We start from the raw sequence: 15795 nt of genomic DNA, 5'->3' as shown, positions 1-15795 counted from the left end.
CATGAGTCCAGTTCTGGTCACCCCATCTCAAAAAGGACAAAACCGAACTGGAAAAGGTTCACTGAAGGGAAAAAAGATGATCAAGAGTATGGACCAGCTTCCATACAAGGAGAGATTAAAAAAAAAGATTATGGCTGGTCAGCTTAGAAAAGAGACAACTAAAGGGGGATATGATAGAGGTCTACAAAATCATGAATGGTCTAGAAAAAAAGTGAATAGAGAAGTATTATTTATCCTTTCACACAATACAAAAACCAGGGGTCATTCGATGAAATTAATAGGCAGCAGATTTAATACAAACAAAAGGAAGTACTTTTTCCACACAACTAACCTGTGGAACTCAATACCAGGGGATGTTGTGATGGCCAAAAGTATATCAGGGTTCAAAAAAGAACTGGGTAAGTTCATGGAGGATAGATCTATCAATGGCTATCGGTCAGGGACACAACCCTGAGCTCAGAGCAACCCTAAACCTTTGAATACCAGAAGCTGGGAGTGAAAGACAGGGGTGGATCACTCACTCCATAATTGCTCTGTTCTGTACACTCCCCCAGAAGCTCTGATATGGGCCACTGTCAGAGATTGAATACTGGGCAAGATGGACCATGATTTGACCCACTACGTCAGCTCTTATGTTATCTATGGTCTAATGAAGTTACCTTTAAGAATTTTTCAGAACATTAATAAATCAAATTACAATAACATTGCAACATATTGCACAATAACATGAAATCCCCAAACAAATCTCAAAGCTGCTTTCTCAGTATTCCAGGGTTAAAAATGAGTAGTTCAAAAGATTACAAAATTAAAGCCTTAATGAAATACAGTATTTGTGTAACCAGTCTTATGTAACTTTGTTGCAAAAATCTGCACATTTCTTTCTTGAAGCAGGTTCAATGCAGATTGCCACTGATTTCAACAACAGCTTTGCCAAACCACTACAACCCTAACTCTGAGCAGACACTTCTTTCCTAGGCCTGCCTCCTTCATAGCTGTATGCTGGTGGTGTGATATAAATGAATGCAGACTAAGCAGCATGTAAACTTATTGCACAGCATGATATAAAAGAATGAGCACAAGTTTGGGAGTCAGGAGCCCCCAAGTTCCAACTCTGCCACTTACTTGTTATCCCCATTGTATAGATGGATGCACAGCATTTGCTGTACACAACTCACAGGAAATGTGTGGGTATTATCATCTGTACAACCCTTTGAATCCACCTAGCACCAGACAAGTGCTAAGTAATATTTCCATATGTGAACAAAATGAGAATTTGGACGTAGGTCCCAAACGATGAAAGATTCATTCTCTAATTATGCATTATGTCAAGCAACCCTAGATATTCACATATTTATGCTGCTCTGTGCCATTTTTGAAAATGGAATTATTCCCACAATACCTAAAAAAATAAAAAAAAATACCTAATCAAGGTACACAACAACAGAATCAGGAATATACTCCCAGAACTCTGCCCATTATTATCACCTTCACTGAGTATTGCAGACACTGGGAGAAGCACATTAACTATACCCAGAGCATAGCACAGAAATGTATATTTCAGTGACAAATGTATATTTCATGTCACAAAACCAAAAATATTTTCTTTTTCCACCTTGCTCTGTTGTGTGGGACATGATGTCCATTTCTGTATTAGTTTAGTTATATTTTAAGACTCACAGGAACCAGCCTTTGTTTAAAGAAAAAAATTAATGTATTTCCAGGGCTTGAAAAAATTACCCAATACTTATTAGCCCAACTGCTAAGCCTACTAGACAGATGGAAAAATATTGTTACTACCACACCTCCTTATAATTTAAAGAGTAAAACAGTTAAATATTGTATTTAATTGTAACATATAAAACAACTATTTAGTATCAATTAAAAAAAACCTCACTAAGTCTCTTGGTGTTGTTATACCTTCCCTTTCCTTCCCCGCCTCCCTTTCCTTCTCATCCCCACCCTCGTCCTCTTTTCCCCAAATAGTTTACGTAGATTGTTTCAGTGCGTCCTCTTCTCTTTCTTCCCCTCTCCACTCCCCTATATCCCCCAATCTTTTCCTAAACTGTGTTTCCTACTTTTTTCCTGTACTTTCTCTCGCGCGTCTCCCTACAAAAATATTAAATCACAATCTCTCTAAACCTACTAGCCAAAATGCAGTATGAAAGATCATGTGGGAAATCAAGTGCTTGCCATGCCCCTTGTACCCAAAGCTGTTAGGAAAAGCAATTCCCACCAAGGTGTTGTCCTTGGATCCCACTCAGGATCTCCATACTCTACAGCATCTGAGTAGCAGGTGTACAATAAATTTTAGAGCCTCTCTCAGTTCCCGCCTGCCACCCCAGAGATGCCTGGCAGTTGTGATGGTGGGGAGGAAGTTTCCATTAATCTATTCCTCCTCCAGCCTCCATTTTTGTACTTTAATCTCAAGCATTGCTCATAGCTTTTCTCAACGAGCACTGTAAAACTGACCCAATTCTCAGCCTAAAGCTGCTCATAGGTCTAAATAAAGCAGTAAAACCGGACAAGACGGATCTGTTTTCTCTTTACTGCACCTTAGCAGAACGACGTGATTCTGAAAAGACATTAGAATTCTTTGTCTAAACATTAGGGAGTATCATTAGTATACAGTATCTGTTTATATTCAATTCACATAAACGAGGTTATCTTTGCAGAAATAAGAACTAAACACCTTACTTGCCAGGAGTGAGTGCCATTTTCAGTTTTATTAAAGAGCTCTGGTGGTACAAAGGAAGGTTATTTTACAAGACTGGTACACTGGTTAACTTCAACTTCTGATTTGTTTTTGGAAAAGTGAATGGTGGCTAAATCATTAGTTTGCTAGAGATTACCTGTGGAAATGTACATAAAGCAAAGAATATTTTTGAAATCAAACACCCTAGTCATTGCTAGCCTGACCAGAACCAGATGAGACTTAACGGGCTCCCTAAAATATGGAAGTCTGTGAACTATGTTCCTCTCTCATTGCTTGATTTAGGTACTTACAGCTTTTCCCAGGTCATGCGGCAAGTGGGCCCACTGAGAGTTGAAGAGGATACAGTAGTCCTTTCCTTTACTGCTCCCCTTCTCCGAAAGAACATGTACCATGCCATACTCGCAACACACCTGAAAACATAAAACATTTTGTTGGGGTTTCATTAAAAACAATGAAATATCAAGGCCCTAAAATTAAGACACCCTCTAATGAAGTTGCTTTGTAATAATTCACAAACAAAAACTAGACTTTGAATGAAAAACCCAGTTTAAAGATAAGAAATGTTGACATTAAAGAATCATCATGTTTCCCATAATTCCCCTTTCCCTTTCAAATAGATTATGGGTAGCACAGAATAACATATACTGATTATTTAAAAGTAAAATATAAAATGAAGAATTATTAACGGTAAAATTAAAAAGCTTTGTTAACTATATTTTAATGATTTAGAATTATGTATAGTGATTGAGTACAGATGAGGTAACACTTATGCCAGCAAGGACTTGGCCTAAGTACCGGCTAATTTGTTTAAAATGATATTGCTGACAACATTGTGTTGGAAGATGTAAGTAAGGGATACACAAACATGTAATGATAAATAACCACACACACATCCCTTCTGGGAAGACACAGGGATGGTTGACACAAAAACAACAGGATTGAGAAACTGCAGAACCAGCAGGAAAAATACAGAAGTTGGGCAATTGAAGCTTGCATATGAATAATGTACAAGTTACCTAAAATCCAAAGGATTGATGTGCTAAAAGCCAGTTGGATAAAGATTAAGTAATCTGTAATGTAGAAATGTATATAAGACCTAAGTGAACATGGGTCCAAACTGGAGAAACACTGGACCAGAAACTGAAGTACAGGACTGCAGGACCAGACCAAGGAATCAGAGATGGTGACAACTATCATGGAAGATGGAAGAACTTGCTGGTGTCCTGGAACGTGGTAAATTGGGCACATTTACCAAGTCTGTCTTGTCTGTTATTATTTGTCTGGCATAAATGTATGTCCAGACACTATGAGGGACAATAATTCTGTCTGAAATTGTATAAATAAAGGAGAAAACGGATTAAGCCTAAATTGGGTGGACTTGTGACTCAGTTTCTCAGCTTTTACCATCAGCAATTTAATTAAGGACAATGACTATTTCTGAAGATAAAGGTAAGTTTCGGTCATATCGAGCAGAGTAGAACATAGACACATCACTTTTCGCTTATGATGAAAAGGAACGTATCAAGCAGAAAGCTGAAGAGGTTACTTGGTTTCAATATCTTTGATTATGGTGACATGGAACATTCCATCCTCTCACTTGCACTGTTCAATAACGGCTTCTGAGGTGGTTTAGCAGACTAAGGCGCCTGTTAAGTCGGAAATGCAATAAGTTCTCTCACACATCAATTACTTTCAGGTCATCATATCTGTCTAGATCATACAAATTCTGTACCATATAGTCACTACATTTAACAAAAAAGTTACATTTCATAATATTACGTTATTAGGGAATTTTCAAGACAAATGTATAGAAACAAGAGACATCCTAAAAATCTGTTTCACCAAATCTGCCACTGTAACAGAAATAAGAAAGATAAGAGTTATTTTTTTTAAATTATTATTAAATGAGTACAAAATAAAACCTTTCTCCTTTCTTGATTGGCTACCTTACACGTCAAACCTGAGCAATCCTCTTGGATACTGTTGCATACTCCAATGTGTGACACATGCTTCAAAAATGAGTTCAATACCAGTAGCCTTAGCAGAAAGAAGAATTACGGACCCTGGACTTCAGAAAAGCAGACTGACTCCCTCAGGGAACTAATGGGCAGGATCCCCTGGGAGAATAACATGACGGGGAAAGGAGTCCAAGAGAGCTGGCTATATTTTAAAGAATCCTTATTGAGGTTGCAGGAAAAAAACATCCCCATGTGTAGAAAGAATAGTAAATATGGCAGGCGACCAGCTTGGCTTAACAGTGAAATCTCCTTGCTGATCTTAAATGCAAAAAAGAAGCTTAAAAGAAGTGGAAGATTGGACAAATGACCAGGGAGGAGTATAAAAATAATGCTCAGGCATGCAGGAGTGAAATCAGGAAGGCCAAATCACACTTGGAGTTGCAGCTAGCAAGGAGATGTTAATAGTAACAAGAAGGGTTTCTTCTAGCAACAAGAAGTCAGTCAAGGAAAGTGTGGGCCCCTTACTGAATGAGGGAGGCAACCTAGTGACCGAGGATGTGGAAAAAGCTCATGTACTCAATTATTTTTTTGCCTGTCTTCACAAACAAGGTCAGCTCCCAGACTGCTGCACTGGGCAGCACAGTATGGGGAGGAGGTGACCAGCCCTCTGTGGAGAAAGAAGTGGTTCAGGACTATTTAGAAAAACTGGACGAGCACAAGTCCATGGGGCCGGATGCGCTGCATCCGAGAGTGCTAAAGGAGTTGGCGGATGTGATTGCCGAGCCATTGGCCATTATCTTTGAAAACTCATGTCAATCGGGATAGGTCCCGAACGACCGGAAAAAGGCGAATGTAGTGCCCATCTTTAAAAAAGGGAAAGAGGAGGATCAGGGGAACTAAAGGCCAGTCAGCCTCACCTCAGTCCCTGGAAAAATCATGGAGCAGGTCCTCAAGGAATCAATTCTGAAGCACTTAGAGGAGAGGAAAGTGATCAGGAACAGTCAGCATGGATTCACCAAGGGCAAGTCATGCCTGACTAACCTAATTGCCTTCTATGAGGAGATAACTGGGTCTGTGGATGAGGGGAAAGCAGTGGATGTATTATTCCTTGACTTTAGCAAAGCTTTTGATACGGTCTCCCACTTTAACTGCCAGCAAGTTAAAGGGCTGGACGAATGGACTAGAAGGTGGATAGAAAGCTGCCTAGATCGTCGGGCTCAACGGGTAGTGATCAATGGCTCCATGTCTAGTTGGCAGCCGGTTTCAAGCGGAGTGCCCCAAGGGTCGGTCCTGGAGCCGGTTTTGTGCAATGTCTTTATTAATGATCTGGAGGATGGTGTGGATTGCACTCTCAGCAAGTTTGCAGAGGACACTAAACTGGGAGGAGTGGTAGATACACTGGTAGGTAGGGATAGGATACAGAGGGACCTAGACAAATTAAAGGATTGGGCCAAAAGAACTCTGATGAGGTTCAACAAGGACAAGTGCAGAGTCCTGCACTTAGGAAGGAAGAATCCCATGCACTGTTACAGACTAGGGACCGAATGGCTAGGAAGCAGTTCTACAGAAAAGGACCTAGGGGTTACAGTGGACGAGAAGCTGGATATGAGACAACAGTGTGCCCTTGTTGCCAAGAAGGCTAACGACATTTTGGGCTGCATAAGTAGGGGCATTGCCAGCAGATCGAGGGACGTGATCATTCCCCTCTATTCGACATCGGTGAGGCCTCATCTGGAGTACTGTGTCCAGTTTTGGGTCCCACACTACAAGAAGGATGTGGAAAAATTGGAAAGAGTCCAGTGGAGGGCAACAAAACTGATTAGGGGTCCGGAGCACATGACTTATGAGGAGAGGCTGAGGGAACTGGGATTGTTTAGTCTCCAGAAGAGAAGAATGAGGGGGGATTTGATAGCTGCTTTCAACTACCTGAAAGGGGGTTCCAAAGAGGATGGATCTAGACTTTTCTCAGTGGTACCAGATGACAGAACAAGGAGTAATGGTCTCAAGTTGCAGTGGGGGAGTTTAGGTTGGATATTAGGAAAAACTTTTTCACTAGGAGGGTAGTGAAGCACCGGAATGGGTTACCTAGGGAGGTGGTGGAATCTCCTTCCTTAGAGGTTTTTAAGGTCAGGCTTGACAAAGCCCTGGCTGGGATGATTTAATTGGGGATTGGTCCTGCTTTGAGCAGGGTGTTGGACTACATGACCTCCTGAGGTCCCTTCCAACCCTGATATTCTATTCTATGATTCTATAAACTGGGATAGAGAAAGGAAGATGGCGGCAACTAGAAATACAAAGAAAAAGGAGGGAGCTTTGCAAAAATAAAGACTTTTTATTTTTATCTGGTTCAAATGGTTGTACAGCCAATCTGGAACTGTTTGAAAAATGTTGATTCAAATGACATTTTGTTTCAAAACCTTTTAATCTATCAGAAAGATGATTTTGTTTTGTTTTATTTTTTTGTTTTGGGGAGTATGACCCTAATAGCATCCCAATGCAAGAGGGCAAAGGGGATGACTGGTATCTAGTAGTAAGTTTCAAGTGGCCTGACCAATAATAACATACTGATCATTGCTGTGTGATGTGTGTAAGGAGGACAAATTGAAAATTAGAAATGTATTGGAAATTATTGCTTTAAAGTGTGTCTGCCAAGCAGGGCTGAAGTTATTACACTCTAGCCAAAGGAATGTGGTTCCGCTACTTGAAGGTATTTCCAAGGTACATTAAGAGACAATGGGAATGCAATTTACATAAAAGGTAAACAGATCCATCAAGACAACAAGAGGAGAAGATAATAATTCAGAATCAGGACAGGGGAAGGAGATTGTAGGAAAAAGCAATTTGCATTATAGCAAACACCAGCAGGGAAGAAATCAGTATCAAACTTCCTTCACCAGGAGACTCCATTGAGCCTTCCTCACAGCTTGAATGAACTTTACTTTGGACATTGTGGAAGACCTGATAAGAGGGGTGGTCAGCCATCTTTCTGAAAGGTAGTGTGATAAGAATCTTACTTTGAAACAAGATTGTAGTTTTGTTAAGATTTAGTCTCTAGAAAACATTTTTTCACTTTTATTTGCTTGTAAACATTTCTGACTCTATCCTTTAGACAAACTCACTTGACATCCTATTTTCTTTTGTTAATAAACTTGTTTTACTTTTAATCTAAACCAAGCCAGTGCTGTGTTTGAGTGACAGTGATAAGCTGTGCATTTTGTCTGTTTAGAGGCGCAAACTTTATTATTCTCGAAGTGTTCCAGGAGAGGGCTGGACACTTCAGGGCAGATGGTTTTGGGGAAAATTCAGGACTGGGAATATTAGGTCACCCCTGCATAAGGCAACTGGATGACAGAGAATTGTGTTGTAAGCAGACTGCTGGGGTCAGAGCACTGAACCGGGGCTGCATAGCACACAGACACTCAGGATACTGCATGCTTATCTGCTAGCTGTTGGTGTCCAGGTTGTAAGCCACAGCAGCTAAGACACCCAAGGTATTTCTCACCTTCTGGACTGTGCCCAGAAGGTGAGAAAAAAAACAAATCCAGTTTCGGTTCAAAACTACAAACCAAAAGTCAATAATTCACTCAGCTCTAATTAAAACAATGAGGAGTCCTTGTGGCACCTTAGAGACTTTGCATCCGAAGAAGTGGGTATTCACCCACGAAAGCTCATGCTCCAATACGTCCGTTAGTCTCTAAGGTGCCACAAGAACTCCTCATTGTTTTTGCTGATACAGACTAACACGGCTACCACTCTGAAACCTGTCAGCTCTAATTGTAACTTTCATTTAAATGGTTTGACTTAAGAAGGCAGCTTTTAGTTGAAATGGGGAATATTTAGCTTAGAACAAAAGGATACAATCATTGAAACAAGGACACCCAAGCCACTTGCTACGAGCCAGAGGCCTTTGTTTAACTTGCACAAAATGGTAACTTCTGCAGACTGTAGTCGCTTTCATCTTTAATACAGACATTCTACTTGTAGACAGGGCCGCCCCAAGCTGCGGAAAAAAAACAATTGAGCTGCCGCCGAAGAGGAAGACAGGGAGTGAAGGACCCGCTGCCGAATTGCCACAGAAGACTGAAGCAGGCCAATTGAGCTGCTGTCACCGACCAGGGACAAAGGACGGACTGCCGCCCCTTTCCATTGGCCGCCCCAGGCACTTGCTTCCTTCGCTGGTGCCTGCAGCCGGCCCTGCCTGTAGAAATTACAGCCAGGGCTCTATGTACTTTGCATGAAGTTGGATTTAAATTCTGCAGGAAGGATGTCTGCAGTGGGGTGGAAAAGACTGGAAATTCTTTATTTACATTAAAAAAGAAGGAGATTTCTATTAAGTTGTATGGAAACAAATAATAAAGTCAGAACAATTGTCCCTTGTAATTCATGGATATTAAATCAGGTTTTATACTGCTTTTATTAAATTTTCCATGGGCTACAGATTTAGTATCGATAATTCATAATTGCATCACAGAAATTGTCAGGAAGAAAATGGAAAGCTTTTCAACGAGCAATAGGCTGTTGGATCTTTCAGAACCTATGGAAGCATGGGGGATATTTTGAGAGAATCACATTGATGGGATGTTTTTGCTAAAATGATCAGAAGTAAAAGAAACAATTTTGATAATTAAGTTTGAGATTTGATGTTAAAGGGAGCAAAAAAGGAAATTAAGACATTGCTGAGAAGCTACATGATTTCTCTGAGCCAGTCTCCACTGCAGAGGATGTTTGGGGAAATACCTATTGTTGTGATTATTGGACCTTCAAAAGTTACCTAAGCTCAGTTGTAAAAGGTATGTGAAAGTTCTTGAGATGTTAAAATAACCATAAAAAAAATAGGTCAAATTGTTTACGACAATGAATGGTTATTACAGGTACAAGAAAACCAGACCGAGAAACTGTATTAGTCCATACAAAATGGCCTAATGATATCAATCAAGGACTGTGGTGAGATCATACTTGGTAAACAAGAAAATGGGGGAGCAAAGTTACCTTTGCTAAGCTTCGCCTTATGGAAATTGATTAAATTGGTGGACAAAATAATGAGGATAAAATATGCCACCCACTTCTATTCCTTTTTGGGATTCTTAAAAAGAGACTGGGGGAGGACGGAAGAATTATCTTACCTCAGCTCATCCCCTGACCTGCCAGCACTGCAACTCGTTTTGATGCACTTAAAGGACTTTCTTCCTGATAGGAAGACCAGCTAGCCCTGCTCTTGTTTAAGGAACTTTGTTTTCACCTGTGAGTGCTGAAAGTCATCACGTTATCACGACATCCAGTCATCAGCCTACCAGTGGGGACACCTAATTACCAATACCACAAAGGCACGAAAGAGTCTATATTTTATTCCCTTCCCTTGTGTTCTTTTCCGCCCCACTATTTCTTTCCTCCTATCCTATCTCTCGCTCTTAGCCTTTCAGGGAATCCTGAAGTCATACTGCATTCATCCAAACCCGCCTGGTCTAGGGAGAATGCATCCAACCAGATGTTACCTTGATCAGAGAGACAAGGTGTACCCCTGGAGTGATTCTGCGCCAATGCGCGGGCACAGAATTCATATGGCCCAAATTTTTCTGTGCCTCCCCCCCCCCCCCCCCATGCAGGGAAAAAAAAAAACCCATCTTCCTGGGGACACGCACCCCTTCCCCTGCAGCAGGTCAGAGACGGGGGAGGAGGGCTGGGTGTGCGTGCCTGCGTGATCACCGCTGGGGGAGGTGGGGGCCAGGGCTGAGCATAGGTGCAAGCCAGTGACTTACTCCTGGGGGGATTCTGCGGGACTGCACACTCACAGCAGAAAACACCCCCCCCCCCGCCCACATTTCCTGCTTTTCCCTGCAGAAAATAGCAGGGAAGCTGTGGGGGGGGGGGGGGTGAGGGGTGAGAAGAGGAGAGGGGCGCAACCATGTGTGCAGTTTTGGGGGAGGAGGGGATTCCTCCCCAAACAGAGGCAAGGCATGGACAGCCACACAGGGTTACATGCCACTGCCCCACTCCCTCCTCATTTCTGCAAAGGCAGCGCTGCCCAGCTCAGAGGCTGCATCTCGTCTCGGGCTCCGCTGACTCTGCAGCTGAACACAGACTCCTGGATCCTACTGCCAGTTGTGCTCCCCTTCTATATTCTGGGAACCTTAATCTTAGGAAGTTACAACCTGTGCCTAAGTAGTTTTCTTACTCACATCTAGCTACCAGCATCTACAGCCCTCCAGGCCAGGGGACCAACATTCACAGAATCAAAGGGGACCGTTCCCTTTGTTCCATAAGTGATAGGTAACTAAAATGCCTTGTTGGTGCTCTTGTATTACTCAGAGTCTATTGTCTCTGCCTCAAGAGGCAGAAACGATTCCTGAGATGCAGACTCTGTTCTCTGGTGTGTTTATTAAGCTGCTGCTTATTAGCTTGATAACTTTATTTACTTAATATGTAAAGGTATTTTCAGTGTCCTTTGCCAGTAACACTGCTCTACAGCCAAAATGCTTCTGAAATAAACGTAGTCAAACTTTACTAATTCTGGGTCACTGAGAACGAAAATGATGCTTAAAATTGTTGATTGGCTCTAGTTTTCAAGATATGCTATTGGGTCAGTATATACGACCCTTGACTTGGGAATGGCGGAGGATAAGTGAGTTATAAAGGGAAGGGATCTCCATTTAAACCAGAAATGACTAAAATACATCTTTGACTGGCTCTATGAATAAATCTATGACTGGGTTTGGAACTGTCCAAACTTGCTTTTTAGGCAAAACAATGAATGATGCAATCTGTAGCTGGTATTGCGTCATACATGATATGAATTGCATCATGTTATTCCTAGAAGTCATGGATGATGCAATCATAACGAAGCTTACATCACTCTGCTGAACAAATTGCCCTACATCAGCTCTAGAAATCATACAGTGTCGTGCTCTCTTATTTGTCAGTGTTTGATTTTGCAAAGGGACATTTCTGTTTAGCCAAAGTGAGCAGAGATGCCTCATACTTGTGTGAACAGTGCAGATAACTTCTGCTATGTTTGTGGTGAAGTGACTTCTGCATCACAAAAGCGCAGTATAACCACTATGGTTAAGAAAGCCTATCACCTCAATTTTGCAGCCAAAATAAGAGATCAGGACAAGAGGTGGGCCCCATACATATGCTGCAACGCTTGTGCAACAAATCTTCGCCAGTGGTTGAAAAGGAAAAGGAAATCTATGCCTTCTGCAGTGCCAATGATTTGAAGAGAGCCAACAGATCATACCAGCAATTGTTACTTTTGCATGGTGCCTCCAGTTGGGAAAGGTGTGTCAAAGAAGAAAAAGTGGACTGTGCATTATCCAAACATTCCATCAGCTATATGCCCAGTACCCCACAGAGAAGGACTGCCGGTTCTTGATGTACCAGAATCATTTTCACTTGAGTCAGACGAGGCAGAGGAAGAGGATGAAACTTCTGGTCCTGAACCATCAATGTCACAGGACCCACATTTTCTCCCATCCTCCTCCTCTGAACCACACCTCATAACACAAGGTGAACTGAATGACCTTGTCAGGGATTTGGAACTACCCAAGAATAAGGCAGAGCTGTTGGGCTCCAGACTACAGCAGTGGAATCTCCTGGCAGGTGATGTTAGGGTTTCCATGTTCCATGACCGTCAAAAGGATCTTGTCCCAGTCTTCTTCATGGAAGGTGATCTTGTAGCCTGCAACAACATCGATGGCAGCCCTCAACATCGTTCACGATCCAGATGAGTGGAGACTGTTCATTGATTCATCGAAGACGAGTCTTAAAGCTGTTTTACTGCATAATGGCAATGTTTTGCCATCAATTCCAGTTGGTCATGCAGTCCATATGAAGGAAACCTATGACAACATGAAACAACTTTTGAGGTGCATAAACTATGACAAACATTAGTGGCAGCTTTGTGGCGATTTGAAGGTTGTTGCTCTCTTGCTTGGTCTGCCGACTGGATACACAAAGTAGTGCTGTTTTCTCTGCAAATGGGATAGTCATGCAAGAGATTCCCACTACATCAAGAAAGATTGGTCACTCCGACAGTCATTGGAGCCTGGGAGGAAAAGTGTTCAGCATCCACCACTTGTTGAATCAAGGAAGATTTTGCTACCACCCTTACACATCAAGCTGGGTCTGATGAAGAACTTTGTCAAGGCCATTGACAAAACACAAGCAGCTTTCAAGTACCTCCGTGGAAAATTTCCAAGGTTAAGTGAAGCTAAGATAAAGGAAGGTGTCTTTGTTGGTCCTCAGATTTGTGAACTTCTTCGAGATGATGCATTTGACCATGCACTGTGTGGCAAGGAAAAGACGGCATGGAAAGCCTTCCAGTTAGTGGCAATAAATTCTCGGAAACAACAAGGCAGACAACTACAGGTTGTTGGTGGAAAACCTCCTAAAGGCATACAAAAGCCTCGGTTGCAACATGTCACTAAAGATACATTTTTTGCGCTCTCATCTAGATTTTTTTCCACCAAACTGCAGAGCAGTGAGCGACAAGCACGGGAGCGATTTCACCAGGACACTGCAACAATGGAGAAACGCTATCAGGGCAAATGGAGCCCATCAATGCTTGCAGACTATTGCTGGACAGTGACAAGAGATGCTCCATTTAATGAATACAAGACACAAGCCAAGAAGCGCCGAGTAGACACTGAATAGGACTAAACTATGTACATAATAGTTTTTGCCTTTTGTTTCATATAAATTTTATTTATATAACCCTTTTGCTGATTTTTAAAGTGTTACATAAACAGGACAGGTGAAATATTATCATGTAAAGCAACCATAAACCCATGAAAAGACCTAGGTTTACAATTTATGATTAAAACTCTATCATCTACACAATATACATAGACATAAAATGTAAAAACTTAAATATCTTAGAAACAGTAGCCAATCAGTTGTTTTGTCATATTTGAATTCAGCACATCAAAATACATAATAAATAGCACATTTTATCTCTGAAGCAGACGACTTCTCAAAAATTGTAGACCAGTGTAATCAAACCGGCCAGAGGTAATACACATTTCCTTGTCTAGGGCAGGCTGGCTTTATGCACTGCTTCACCAACATATTTTAAGAATGTATCTCCAGCACACATCTATAATTCTTGGTGCACAACTGTACATACATCACCCAATGATTTTCAGAATGTGTGTCTCACCAGTTTACATATAATACCTTACATGACACCTTTTAGATAAATATTATGACAACAGTGTGTTGGGGAAAACAAATGTGTCTCGCCTGATATGAGTTATAATATGGTGGGCCAGTTAGCATTGAGGGGCACCCAGGTCACAGACTCTAAGTTAATTACATCAACTCAGCAATGGGGCTTGAGCATCACTGTAGACAGTTCAGTATAGAGCACTGCTCAATGCGCAGCTGTGGCCCATAAATAAATAAATAAATAAATAAAATTTTAAAAAAGTTATTAGGATGGATAAGGAATGGGATAGAGAATATTACAGAAAAGATTATAATGCCACTACAAAAATCAATGATATGGCCTCATCTGGAATACTGTGTGCTGTACTAGTCACCCTGTTTCAAAAAGAATATTGTAGAATTAGAGAGGTTTCAGACAAGGGTGATGAAGGGCATGGAAAAAATCTCTCATGAGAGAGATTGAAAGGATTGGAACTGAAAGGAGACTAATAAAGGGGACATAATAAAAGTATATGAAATAATGAATGGCTTAGAGAAAGTAGATTAGGAGCTTCTCTGTTCTCCCCATCTCATAATACAAGAACAAGGGAACATTCAATAAAGTTAAAAGGTGGCAAATTCATAACTTATAAAAGGAAATACTTTTTCACACAGCCCATAGTTAGACTGTCAAACTCACCGCCACAAGAAGTTGTTGAGGCCAAGAATTTAGCAAGATTCCAAAAAGGATTTGATATTTAAGGATAACAAGAATATATCCCAAGTTATCCTAAGTAATGCTAACAAAAATTCTGGAAGGGATATTAATCCTTATGTTTCAGGTTTTAAGCCAATCTAAGTTTCATCCTGATCTCTAATAGTTAACGTGGGAGGAAGATTATCCCACATTTGTCTACTGTAGGATTCTTACACCTTCCTCTGAAGCATCTGGTGCTGGTCACTGTCAGAGACCGGATAACTGGACTAGATGGACTTCAGATATGGCATATTCAATGTTGCTTAATGGCCAGGTTTCAGAGAAAACGTCCCAATGAGATTAATTGGGAGTGCACTGGCCTAAAAGCAATAGTTACAGAATGTAACTAATAAGTCCACAAAGAAAACTTTAACCTTAAATATGAACCAAGAGAGCTTGTCACTTTTTTTTTTATGCTTAGTTTCTGGAGCATAATTGTGTGCATTTGACAAATTCTACACCTGACTACAGGCCTCTATATGCAATGCTCAGTCTTGAGCCAAATGACCAGGAGTATTACATGCTCAGATCTGTGACTCGACCTCTGCATTAAAAAGAACAGTTTTAACTGTACTCACCCAACCACGTCACTCAAAACCCTCCTTTTCTGTGAAGCCCTTCCAGAAAAGCTGTCTAAAAAACTTGCCTGTCTCTCCCCACAATTGAAGTTGTTACAATAAAAGCTATTAACTCAAGCACCTTATCTTTCTAAAAATATGGTTTAAAACATACAAAATGAAGACTTCAAGCACTGCTTATAACATGGGTCTTTCACCTGGCCATCTAGTGACTTGTGAGCATGTGGTCTACTGCATTTTGAATGTCAGCTCCTTGGGACAGGGACTGTGTCTTTTCTGAAAAGACTATCACCCAGGTTACACTAAAAAGCTCCCCATAGGCAATATGAACAAAAAACAGGTATTGTAAAATATTTAAAAAGAAGTTTAGAGCAGGAATGGCAAAACTGTGGCGCTTTTACCAGTAAAGTGTGGCTCATGGAGCCCCACACGCCCTCCCCATTCTCCACCTACCACATGTGGAGAGGGGAGGAGCTCAGGATCTCTGCCTTGCAGCAGGGTGGTGAGGTAGGGGCTTCTGTCGAGTGGGAAGGGGGGGATCTCGGGGCTTCAGCCCCACGGGACACACCTGCCGGGGCTTGGTGCGTCATCAGGAGCAGGACTGAAGCCCCGAGCCCCAGCAGGTGCGCCCTGGCTCTCAAACTTCTG

General features: G+C 41.5%; 1 protein-coding gene across 2 annotated transcripts in view; it reads right to left on the bottom strand.

Annotated features, from left to right (window-relative positions):
* Positions 1-15795, bottom strand: part of SPPL2B (signal peptide peptidase like 2B) — a 99082-nt gene that overhangs the window by 60909 nt on the left and 22378 nt on the right. For both annotated transcript variants that reach the window (XM_034755333.1, XM_034755334.1), the window contains exon 2: positions 3004-3123. In XM_034755333.1, coding sequence (XP_034611224.1) covers positions 3004-3123 — 120 coding nt within the window. The remainder of the gene's footprint in view (positions 1-3003; positions 3124-15795) is intronic.

The sequence above is a fragment of the Trachemys scripta genome, chromosome 22, assembly GCF_013100865.1.
Source record: "Trachemys scripta elegans isolate TJP31775 chromosome 22, CAS_Tse_1.0, whole genome shotgun sequence".
NCBI lineage: Eukaryota > Metazoa > Chordata > Testudines > Emydidae > Trachemys > Trachemys scripta.
The sequence above is the reverse complement of the archived record's forward strand: the minus strand, read 5'-3'. Positions and strand labels throughout refer to the sequence as shown.